Source organism: Xiphias gladius, chromosome 22 (genome assembly GCF_016859285.1).
Source record: "Xiphias gladius isolate SHS-SW01 ecotype Sanya breed wild chromosome 22, ASM1685928v1, whole genome shotgun sequence".
Taxonomy (NCBI): Eukaryota; Metazoa; Chordata; class Actinopteri; order Istiophoriformes; family Xiphiidae; genus Xiphias; species Xiphias gladius.
This window is the reverse complement of record NC_053421.1, coordinates 13083070-13095254: the sequence shown is the minus strand read 5'-3', so window position 1 is coordinate 13095254 and position 12185 is coordinate 13083070. Positions and strand designations below refer to the sequence as shown.

General features: G+C 38.6%; 1 protein-coding gene across 4 annotated transcripts; it reads left to right on the top strand.

The window, feature by feature from the left end:
• Positions 1–678: 678 nt before the first annotated feature.
• LOC120784812 (protein tyrosine phosphatase type IVA 3) lies at positions 679–10648 on the top strand. 4 transcript variants are annotated; one of them, XM_040118917.1, is made up of 8 exons: positions 679–1036; positions 1859–1928; positions 3994–4494; positions 6386–6523; positions 6650–6742; positions 6824–6954; positions 7132–7206; positions 8621–10648. In XM_040118917.1, exons 4-8 carry the CDS (start codon positions 6428–6430, stop codon positions 8736–8738), a joined length of 513 nt encoding a protein of 170 aa, XP_039974851.1. In that variant the 5' UTR covers positions 679–1036; positions 1859–1928; positions 3994–4494; positions 6386–6427; the 3' UTR covers positions 8739–10648. The 4 variants fall into 4 exon arrangements, with proteins under 4 accessions (XP_039974851.1, XP_039974850.1, XP_039974853.1 ...); XM_040118918.1 differs by lacking the exon at positions 679–1036 and adding an exon at positions 1550–1584; XM_040118916.1 differs by lacking the exon at positions 1859–1928.
• Positions 10649–12185: the final 1537 nt, after the last annotated feature.

Genomic DNA, 12185 nt, shown 5'->3' with positions numbered 1-12185 from the left:
TCTTAAAAACTCAAAAATCCAAAGCTGTGTGGATTTATTGAAAGCTCAGTGACATTTGGTTTAGAAAATGCATCCTGGCATTTTCACCCTTTTTATTTTATTTTTCAATGAACAAATTGACTGATGCCCTGTGACTTTACACAGTAGTTTGACTGCAGTGAAAACAAACAAACTGGTACTATTGTCAGTTAGAGAAGAAAGTTAATTCCATGAACTGGGGCTCAAATGTTTTACTTGTCCAATCTGTCTGGTAGCTCAAAAGACCCTCTATATTTAGTCTTTCAGGGAAGGGAAGGGGGGAGAGAGGGAGGCAAAGAAAACAAGAGAAGGTCCAGACAGACGTGTCATAGCAGGAAATGTCTATGAGCAACCTATTTAACAGCAATGCAACAAATTATTTCACTTATATTTGAGAAGAACATGAACTCAAACATTGATCTGCATTTATTTTGTCAACTGAATTATATGCAAAACCATGGACCCCCTTCACTGAACCTTGTTATCATAAGCCTATAGGAAGACGTGAGAAGAGTGGAGGAGAAGGCAACGGCACCTCTTCTTTACCTCCAACTGCCTGCTGGAAGAGGGGAGGGAGAAAGGAAGAGTGTGGATGAAGAGGAGGAAGAGGAGAAAGGGGAGGAGGAGGAGGAGTGAGGCTCTTCTCCTCTCTCTCTCTAAGAGCATTAACTGTAGAGTGTTCTGGTGGTGACAGGGCTGTCAGGGTCAGATGGCTGCTCAGCCTGATTAGACCAGCTCACAGCAGATCCTCAGCCCAGCACATTGCACTGCTACGGCAAGGTAGCGCTACAAACTGCCACATACTGTACGTCGCAGTGAGAGGCAAGGAGGGACAAGGGCGAGGCGGATAGTTTAGTGTGACAGTGGGGCAGAGCCACAGGTTGTTGCAGCTTAGCGGCCAGATATTTCAGCTTCTAGCAGCAGAAAAAGGCTTAAAGCAGGTGGACTTCCCTGTGGCAAAGAGGCAGAAGAACTGATGTTTAGTCTTTCTTTGGAGATGACACTGATGATCTAAGCGGTAAGAACACACTTTCAAGAGATAATGCATTTGTTTCAGTGCTGTTAATATACATATAAATGTCATAATTAAATAGTATTTGGCAAAGAATCCTTATGCTGACACACAGCCAGTGTGGTGCCTTGCTACAACAGGTTTAGTAACTTGTGAGAGCATTATTACTTGAGTGACAGATGATGAATTAAGTCACAGTTGTAGAGAATTTCCATTTCAACAGCTGTTGCTAGAGATAGTAATCGAGCTAATCACAGAACTTCACTGCAGCAGGCACACAGAAGGACGACAGGGGTGCACTAGCACTGGAGACCGCTGTTTCCATAAAAATTCGATGTGTCACAGAATCAGCTGCTAGTATAGATAGAGCTATAAATACAGCTGCAGGTATTCAGTGTCTACAGGGGTTTACTATAACGGGCAGTCAGCTGGTTGTATGTCAGTACGCAAACTGCTGTAGATTTGCTGCTGCTGCTGCTTCTGCAGGGCTTTGGTGGAACTGTCAGTCAGTGGTTTGTGGATTCCCCCGTTCAGCAGCCAATTTGTCCACTGAGGTAAGAGGGAAGGCTGTACCGGTTTACAGAACTATTTAGCATACGTTCTTTTTCCAAAGGGACAGATTGTTAACTGGAAGGCAGTAGAGGTGAATGTACTGTTACAGAATTGAACCTATTTGAAGCTACTACTAACCTGCCTTGTTGCTGTCTTTACTACTAACCCACAAGCTTACTGTGTTTCATTCAGCCTTACCTTGCAGTTACTGTAAGGATTGTTTGGCAACCTAATGCGGCTCTAAAATAATATTGAGATCCATTTTTAACTTCTTAGGGAAACAGCCAGGCAGCCAGACAACCAACTGTGGACGCACCTGTTTTTACAAACCAAACTGCGCTCTAAGGTAACAGGGAAGATCGGCTTTACAGTTTTAATTGGAATTACTGCTACCGTCTAGCCATGTCACCCATGCTCTTTTATGCTTCCGTATGTTGTTTTTAGTCACATTAAGTCACTCTGCTTTATATGTCAGCTAAATGCCTGAAGTGAGTACAGTACTTGTGAAGAGTTAGTATATTTATTTGACCTGTGTTTAGATGCTTTAGAACTATTTTATTCCTGGTCTGTCTCTGAGTGTCTGTGACCTCCCTGCTTTGTGTTGTCTGTGACAGTGTTTGCAGTCATTTTGCTTGTGTGATACAAGTTAGTTTTTATCCTGTGTGTCTTTCCCACAAAGCGTCATAAACAGAAATGGCATCTCTATAAAACTCAGTAAAGGAAAATAAATGCTCTTTTTACATTTTGAGTTAACTGGATGGGAAATAGTTGACCTCTATCCTGATTAGTGTTAACAGAGGATAAATTCCTAATTATAGATAGTCAGCAACCTGGAATAGACTACAATCTTTTGGAAGAGTGAGTGAGTAAGTCGGCATGTGATTATGAAGTGTGTGTGTGTGTGTGTGTGTGTGTGTGTGTGTGTGTGTGTGTGTGTGTGTGTGTGTGTGTGTGTGTGTGTGTGTGTGTGTGTGTGTGTATGTGTGTACGCACATACGTACGTGTGTACCTACGTACATACGTAAGTTTGTGTGTGTATGCACATACGTACGTACGTATGTGTCATGTCAGAGCTGAGGTGAAGAGGTGACCACAGATTACCCAGATTGCCTCTGGGCTTTCACTGGTTGTTTGTCTGACTGTTTGGGAAGGTGAGCTTGCCAAGTGTTACATATTTAAGTACCTTCCGTCATATTTCCCTCACTACATCTGCTCAACCTCCACCAACGGGATGTGAACAACTACTGTACATTGGATCTCCAATCTCTCTATTACTAAACAGAAAAATAAACTTGAATTACAGTGGCAATGTGCGTTTTTGCAGAGATGGTGTTGCAGCCAATGATGAGGGAATAACATAGCTGAACTTTGTTGGAGTGTCTTTTAATTTACAGCTAGTCCTTTCTTGCATGATATTAAATCCTAACTTATTAGCCAAGATACTGTAATGCCTTATTTTGAATTCTAAATGATAATGTTGCTGGCCTATCAAGAAGAGTATATAACACATCTCATTCACTTTTGAGGAAATGAGATTATAATTTCCCAGCAGTACCTATCCCCCCTGTAATGAATGGAGCAGATGTGAATTTTCTACAAATGCACTGAACCAATAGGGCATGCAGTTGGGGCTCAGGTGGCTTAAAAGGCAAAACAATGCAAAATAAGTTCCTTCAGCCACATAGACACAATCGACCTAGACTAGAGGAAACAGACATTTACTTTTTAGATTTTGTTCTCCTTTTGTCCTCAGACCAAATTTAATTTTGTTGATATTGTGCAGGATAATCTAATACAATTTTCCATATTTTGTGATATTAGATTTTCTAACTCATGGTGCATCTGTCATCTCTTGCCCAGCTTTCTTGTCCATTCTAGGCAAGTTTTTTTATATTGCCCACAAGATCATTCAGAATAAGTCTGCTCAGACAAAGCAGAATCAGTTCCTTGCAAATATTACTGGTATTGAATATGTTTATGTGCTACTGGTCTTGTATATGGCAGCCTTGGGCTTGTGAATTAGAGCATTCCTATTAAATGATCAGCAGTAATAATAGTGGAGCTGCTGTTTCAACCAGCAAATCCCATATATGTAATGGCTGTGTCTTTTGTTCATGGTGTCTCTGCTTAACAATTTCCCAGGGCAAAGCTTGTATAGTTCTATATAGTTGCTTCAATAAAAGCATTTAAAATTTGTAAATGTGTATATGTTCATGTGTGTTTATCTATGAACATTAGCCAATTAGATGGTTGGTCTTTACACAACTAATAATGGCTGTAATTAGTATATTTGCCAACATAATATGGTCCAACTTAGCTGATACTTACTGAAATCTTATTTGTAGCAGTTTTAATTACTCTGGAAGTGGAATTCTTAACCAGTGCATTTTTCTTTGTGTTTATTACTTTAGAACCGCTGGTTGATGGAGTTTGTGCGGCGGAGTGGTGACTACTGCCACGCCCAACACATTTAGACCCTATGTGGGATGAAGCTGCAAGATGCTGTCCTGGGGCCCTGAACCCTGACAGACCATTGGACATTGCCCTTTGAACCAGCCAGCTCATGGGGTAACAGGTGGAGTCTCCCACACCGGAAGCTAACTGGAGAGAGAGAAGGAAAAAGAGAGCTACTGAGAAAGAGACAAAGAGAGATAGAGAAGAGGACTGGACAATCGGAGAGATAAAAACAAAGAGAGGGACACAAAGAGAACTGACACATTGTGGCCTCTTTGACTATAGGATACAATCAACTGATGGCGTAAAAGAGTCAGGGCAGCAGTACCTCAGAATTGGGAAAATAACTTAAACGACTATAAACAGGAAGTTCCACAACAGACAGGAAGTCCAGGATCACCTGGAGACCTGATACAAGTCGAAGACAAAGCAGCTAACTGCTACAGCTGGAACTAAAGGTGAGGGGTAACTTGTCACCAGAGCTTGACTGAATATAGTGATGCACAAGTTTTGACTCCTGTACTCATGTTTTTTTGTTTTTTTTTAAGGAGATGTTGTGACAGTAATAGCAAAGATGAAATGTTCTTCTTTGAAATCTGTAAATAATGCTTTGACAAAGACATTTAGCTCCCTTCTCACATTGACACAACCAGAAACATTAGTATTTGTAAATACAGCCAGTGGCAGTAATAGTGGGAACAGGCATGACCAGATACTGTATGCCTCTTCTGTATTCTTGGGAAATGTAAACCTGTTGCTGCTAAACTTCTGTATTATTCTATACTGTGATATGAATGAGCAGTCATCACTGGCCAACCCATTGGCCTAGTTTATTCACATTTAGTTTGTTGCCTTCCCCATTTGATAACTTACATGTGAGGACTCTGATATCACCCAAACAGTTCTTATCAGTGCCAAAATAGTAGATGTGTAAGACTTGGGGACTGTGAATCATGCCTGTATTAAGATTATTGAAATTAAAATTCCATCCTAAAATACATTCACATCCTTCTTATCTTCATCGAAATGCGAGCAAGAGCAGTGCAGAACTGCTCCGTTGACAACTATAGTTTTGTTTGTTTTTGTTTTACATCCAGTGTACCACGGCAAGTGTATTATTAATGAATTTTAATTATAAAATGCACCCTTATCAGTAAAAGCTTACAGCTCCATTCGTAACAGTCCAACATCAGTGACAGATATAACAACAGAATTTAGTATTCCCCTTGAAGTTTCTTCCCTACGCAGGTGTTTTCAGTCATACTGACTGATTAGCCCAGGTTAAATTTGGGTGGAGCTATGATGGGAAATAACACCAACCTCAGCGTACGAATAAGAATGATAAAGATATTGTTTTTCCCTCCTTAACAGGTGGAACAGGGTCATGAGGAAGATGTCAATCAAGCACAGTCTGTGCACAGTCACATAGTACTGAGAAGAGATCTAGTCAAGCAAATACGTGAAAACAGCTGTGGGGGTGGTCGATGGGGGTGGTGGGGATTTACCTACCGCATTGCATCCCTTTGTGACCAATAAATATAAATAATTATAATTATGCAAATTAATTTTTGGGGGACACCCTTATCAACTTTCTTGCTGAGATCATGTTTGTCTGGTGAATACGAAGCTGGAGCCTGCAGCCGATTAGCTTAGCATAAAGACTCGAAGCTGGGGGAAACAGCCTTGCTCTGTCCAGACTTAAAATAATCTGCCTACCGGCACCTCTAAATTTTTACTGATTATCACGTTGTATCTTGCCTCTTTAATTCGTACAAAAAACAAAATGTGGAAATGACAACATGTGGTTTTACAGGTCCCTTCCAGTCTTTTTGCAGGGCTAGGATAAGCTAAGCTAATTTCATGATAACTCTACATCTATATTTAGCACACAGACATGAGTGTTTCTTCCCCCCCAAAATGTTGAACTGTTCCTTTAATGCTGTAACAGGTTTAGTCAAATTTTGAAAACTGTCCTAGAGGAGTAAAGCTTGTGATGGTTGGGCAGGGTCAGTAAGGAATCAAAGATACACTCGATGATGGTGATACTTTGTGGGCAACAATCAAGACAAATCTGTAAATTTGCATGTGATGTAACTATAGAGTCATGTAAAACACGTTTAATGTTTGAGCTAACTAACATTATGACACTTTGTTGCATGTAGTTATAGCTTTTGAATTTTTGTCGTGTATTGAATACTGCTGTGAAAACAATGTCTGATAGGCTTTAAAATGCACTCCAAATATAGCTCACATATTTGAAATTGTGTTCATCTGAAGTTATATACAGTATATATATATTTCTCCCTGACATTGTGCTAATTATTTTCAACTGACTGCTAATACATAAAGGTCAGAGGTCGTCCAGGGAGGTCAAAGGTCACACTGGTCACCATGAACCGCCCAGCTCCAGTGGAACTGTGCCACAAGAACATGAGATTCCTTATCACACACAACCCCACAGACAACACACTCAGCTCCTTTATAGAGGTAAGGAAACATGCATTTGACTGCCATTGGTGCACTGCAGAGCTTCATTCAAGATAAGATACACATGTACATATGCGTTTTGGCTTTGTTGTGAAAATCTTCCTCTATCACTGATGTCCCCTCCAGGACCTCAAGCGGTATGGGGCCACCACTGTGGTAAGAGTCTGTGACATCACTTATGACAAAACACCGCTTGAGAAAGAGGGCATTACTGTGGTGGTGAGGATACAACACACAAACACACCATTGACACTCTAAATCGGAGTGTGAGAGGTAGTAAGTGTTCTTGTTCACTTTCAGGATTGGCCCTTTGATGATGGAGCCCCACCTCCGAGCAAGCTCGTTGATGATTGGTTGGGTCTGCTGAAGAAGAAGTTTCAGGAGGATCCAGGATGCTGCATTGCTGTCCACTGTGTGGCCGGACTGGGACGGTAAGATACAAACAAAAAAACATATGCATACACCTGGAAGTATGAACTTAGTTCAAAGAGAGAGAGGAACACACACACACACACACACACACACACACACACACTGACACACACACAGCAGTATATGCACAGAAGGGATTAAGAAGAGTGTGTTTGTGCGTTTATGCATGCATACAGGGCTCCTGTGCTGGTTGCTCTGGCTCTGATAGAGAGTGGGATGAAATATGAAGATGCTATTCAATTCATCAGGCAGTAAGTACATTTCTATACCGCATCCTGTGTATTTATCCAAGCAACATATCACTGAGTAAGAACATTTGTGCTTATGAATATATGTATTAAAGTAATTTAGCATGAAGCATTTTATAATACAACAAAATGTGATGATTATACACACCTAGAACAGCTGAAACGGTATATGAATGTCATTTTCTTATTTCAATAATATGACAACAACAAACACAATCTATACACATGTATGCTAGTAGTGGGCAATCTTCCCAAAAAGTCTGAATTACGATCTTTCTTCCCAATTTTGAAACATACTGTCGAGAAATACCAACTCAAACCAGCCTATGGACTTAAATGTTCGCACCATTTAAAACACAATATTACATTGAAGACACTGGCAGATCATTCTGTGCATCAACAGTGTGCGTTAGTGTCTTAATCCCATGTTGTCCACGGCTTTGAAAGGCACCATATCCTTAGCTAGATAGAATAGGACCGTCTCAGTCATCTTGTTCCAGATGAGTGGGGCTGTACCGACCTGAGTGAAACACTTCCTTAGGATGCTTCCTTTTAAGGTGGTCGAAAAGATTTGTCATATTACTTCCTGAGGTGCCGACCGTTGCCCAGCAAAATTTACACATACCTTTGCTTTGAGAAATATCTGACTGTGCATAGCCGAACCACTGCCACACTACTGACGTTGAGTCCTTTTTTGGCACCAGCTCCTCATCCACCATGCTGCTAGCTCATCTTGAATTGTTTTTCGAATACATCACACATGAAAGAGAACCAATGATAGAGACACTTTATTAGGGCAGACCGAGTGTAAATGTCAAAAAAAGTCACCATCCTAATGATTGGCTTGAAAAGCAAATTCTGGACATGGATTCTGGATTAATCACGATATAAAATCGTCAGGTCATCCACCCCTAATGTGTGGCTATTTTATGGTGAGAATGTACAATTCTTCTCCTCATTTTCATCCTCTTTTCCATTGCCTCTTCTCTCTGTCTTTCTTCTCGACACTTACCTTGTTTAATCCAGGTGTTACCCATAAATAGCTGGGTAACTGCTGTCTAAAACTTTTTAAGCAGTTTAAATACATAAAAAACTTAAAAAGCACTAGGTAGCGTTGATGATGGTTAACCAGCTGTAAGGTTACTATGGTGCACTTAGCGTAGAAATTGGAAATTTCTTTCTTTTAGTGTTAGTTGGTACTATGAAAATCAATAACATGCACATGAGGAGCTCAAGATACAGACAAAGAAATGAGAAGGACAAGGATTTTTAAAACTTTACACCGGATTGTAAAATAAGGGATTGGCTATAAAGAGGCTGTTGGCAGTCAGTGTTTACAAAAACACTGAAAGCAGCATTTTAAAAGGTAACACCAGTGGATTCCACCTTATAATATTCGTGTGTTTGTATATTCTAGGAAGCGTCGCGGAGCTATCAACAGCAAACAGCTAACCTACCTGGAGAAATATCGATCCAAGCAGAGACTTCGCTTCAAAGACTCACACACACACAAGAACAAGTGTTGCAGCATGTGAACACTCTCACACACACACACACACACACACACACACACACACACACACACACACACACACACACACACACACACACACACACACACTCAGACCCCTCAACAAATACCCTCAGGAATCCAACCATAAAAGTCTTGTCTCACCTGCATCATTAGCCTGGTTAACCTGGGAATTTGTGAATGTTTTTACAGTAATTTCATCAGAATCCATCTTTTTTTCTCTTGTTTGTAATGATTGCTTGTCTTTTAAAGTTTATTTTATTGGCATGTTTGCTTCATTATGTAGTTTACAGGGAAGAAAGATGGGAAAATCACATAAAAATTATGTTTTGTAGCTAATTGCTGAAACATATCTGCTTTGTTAGAAAGTTCTAGAAAAGACACAAAGTTAAGTCAGGGATAATGTGTTGAGACTTATGTATCACATTCAAATTTTCAACAATTCAAATCCATGGAATGCGCCCACGGGACACCTGAACAGATTTGGTGCAGGGCTGATTTATTATGTATACCAGATGTGTTGACCTTCAGAACGTTAAATCATCCCTGATAATTTGTGAAAATACCATTGACTTTTCATGATCTTGTACAGATGTTCAACATGTTTAAACTTAAACACAACGGATGTGTAATTACATGCACTGTTTCTGTAAGTGTATCTTTGAGATTGTTTTTTGTTATAAAAAAACCTTTGGATACGCTTTTTAAACAATTTTGGGATACTAAAACTTAAAACACTGAAAAACAAGAATAAAATCATCTTAGCAGCTCAGTGTTTTTTTTTCTGTAAATTAGTGTTAATACTCTAGGTAGACCCTCTCTTACAATATTCCTGTTGGTTTCTGTTCTCAGTGTAACTGGATATACAGAATAAGGGCTCATTTTCATCCCACCATTTTCTTCCATTCATCTACAATCAGTATGAAAATCAACTTCTATAATGCTACAGTAGATGAATTATTTTGGCAAAAATAAAGCTTTTATTTGGCTTTGTCACAGAAACTGTTTTAATATTACATCATACACTGTGCTCAAGTAATGTGTTTACATATCTCTGTGTGCATTATGTTACGCTCTGTTTACTGACACCCACAGAAGGCAACTTATTGGTTAGCAGCAGCTGATTGCAAGCAAGGTTTACATAGTACATATGTTTTATATAATAGGAAATGTTAATAAATCTATTGTAATCCTACATTGCATAAATTCAAAAATGATGTAGACTAGATGTAAATAATATTAAATGAGGGATCTCTAATTATTACTTTCACGCAGGGTGAACCACTCCTCCCATTCAGTGACTACAAAAATTTGCAAAGAACATTAAATCATTGCTGCTATTACAAACATTTTTTATAATCATGTGATCAGGAAGGAATGTCTATTATTTCAGCAGTTGATGACACTGATTAGTCAAGCTCTCAGTTTCAATCCCAGGCCAATTTTGTCCTGATATGTGTGTGGATAAATTGCAATATTGGTCTAATCTTATCATAAATGTTGCTGTACATCATCAGAACTGTTGGTTACTTTTTTACAGTATCTGGCACACATTTTCTTGTGAGGTGGAGTTTATTTGTTCATTTTATTCATTTGCATTGTTTCTGAATCATGCATGTAACTTCGGACACTTCTTTCATTTGTCATTCAAAACTGATTCATGTTTTTTGGTGACGATAGAGCATGCACTTTTTATCTATTAGTAACTTGCATATAAAAGACTCCTTACCATCTGTATTATGAAAAACATCTTCATCCTGAACAATTTGTGAGAAAGGAATGAGAGCAGAGGATGTAATTTGAAGCAAAGCAGCAGTAGAGAATTATCTTTACCTGAAAGCTCAGCTTTTTTTTTTTTTTAACAAATTGGCTACAGTTTTATCCACTTGTTCATATGATGCGTGTGTGTGTGTGTGTGTGTGTGTGTGTGTGTGTGTGTGTGTGTGTGTGTGTGTGTGTGTGTGTGTGTTTGGTAGCCTTTAGCTTTTGTTGTACTTCGGACGGGCCTGAGCTTACACTTTTTTTAAATGTAAAAACAAATGCTGTAAATGTTTGTATGTCTGTAAATTCTTGCATTGTTTAATAAAGTTTTCGTCAGTGTCCCTGTATATTAATAGTTGTCCATCAGTTCCTCCGTCAGTTTTACAATGTTTGTGTGGATCCCTGTTTTTTGGCCTTATTAAGTTCCATTTTGCTGGAAATTATAAAACACATAATAACAAGACAAAACCAAGGAATTGGTTAAACTGTGTTGCTGAAAATAAATATGCTGTTGAAAGAAATTGCAACAGTGGAAAACAGGAGTTTAAATTCTCAGTGAGTTTATTACCTCTTTAGCTCTATAATAAAAAACACTATTGTCACTAATAATGGATATATAAAGGTATGTAAAGGCAACCTATGATCTTGATGAAGAACCATTTACTGTGGCATTATAACAAAACCAAAGCTTTCAACTAGAGAGCAGTGGATGGGCCTTGGCATTCGATTAACATTCCAATATGACTATATAAATTGTACTTCATACTTTAAAAATCTCATATTAACAAACATTTATTTATTTGTGTTAACAGTGAAACTTTCCTTAAATGCACATATGTCATTAATTTGTACTTAAATGTTTGTTTCTTCATCAAATCAAGCTTTGATTGTGCTGACCATCAATTAGGGCTTGCAAGTTCTTGATAATGGTACTAATTACCTTGTGCTGTTGGAACCCTTATAGAAAGGAAGACTGAGGCCTTAAAGGGTAATCTTATGACATCTTAGCGTTTGTATGTTCTGAAACATTTGAGTTTCGCCACAATTATTGTAGTTAATAAGAGGTGATCAAAATCAAGCTGTCTCACATTTGTTCATGCAAGAACATTTTAAAGACACTGTCAAGTAAATTAAGGTAAATGTTAATAGGACCAACTTTCTTTGTAGCCTGCAACATAAAACTGTGTCCTGCTCATTTTATATTTTATTTTTATACAATATTTATTTTTATTAAAATACTTTGTCAGCACTTTTCCAAATCAGCCATTGACCATACAATTATTTTTGTTTTTGCCTTTAACATTATCATGTATTCTTAACATCCACGGATTTCCGCAAATAATGGAGAAGCCACTCTTCTTTATATAATGTAAGGAGCCTCCAGTCAAATAAATGTTCATTTAGTAACAGAAACTTGTTTCTGTATTCAGGTATCAAACATTTCTCAGCCATGACGTAGCCGTAGCTTCCCATTACCCCTACTTTATGTGGTGTAACCCATAATTTGATATGACCTGTATTTGTTACACCAATGTTAATGTTACATTAGAACAGGTATTACTCTGTGAGACTCCCACAACTTGTCCTAAAAGTTTACAAATACAGTGCTGAGACCTCTTGACACAATGTACAAAGTAAAACAATTGAAAACAAATTAAAATGATGTTGAAAGAAATCCTGGGCTAAACTC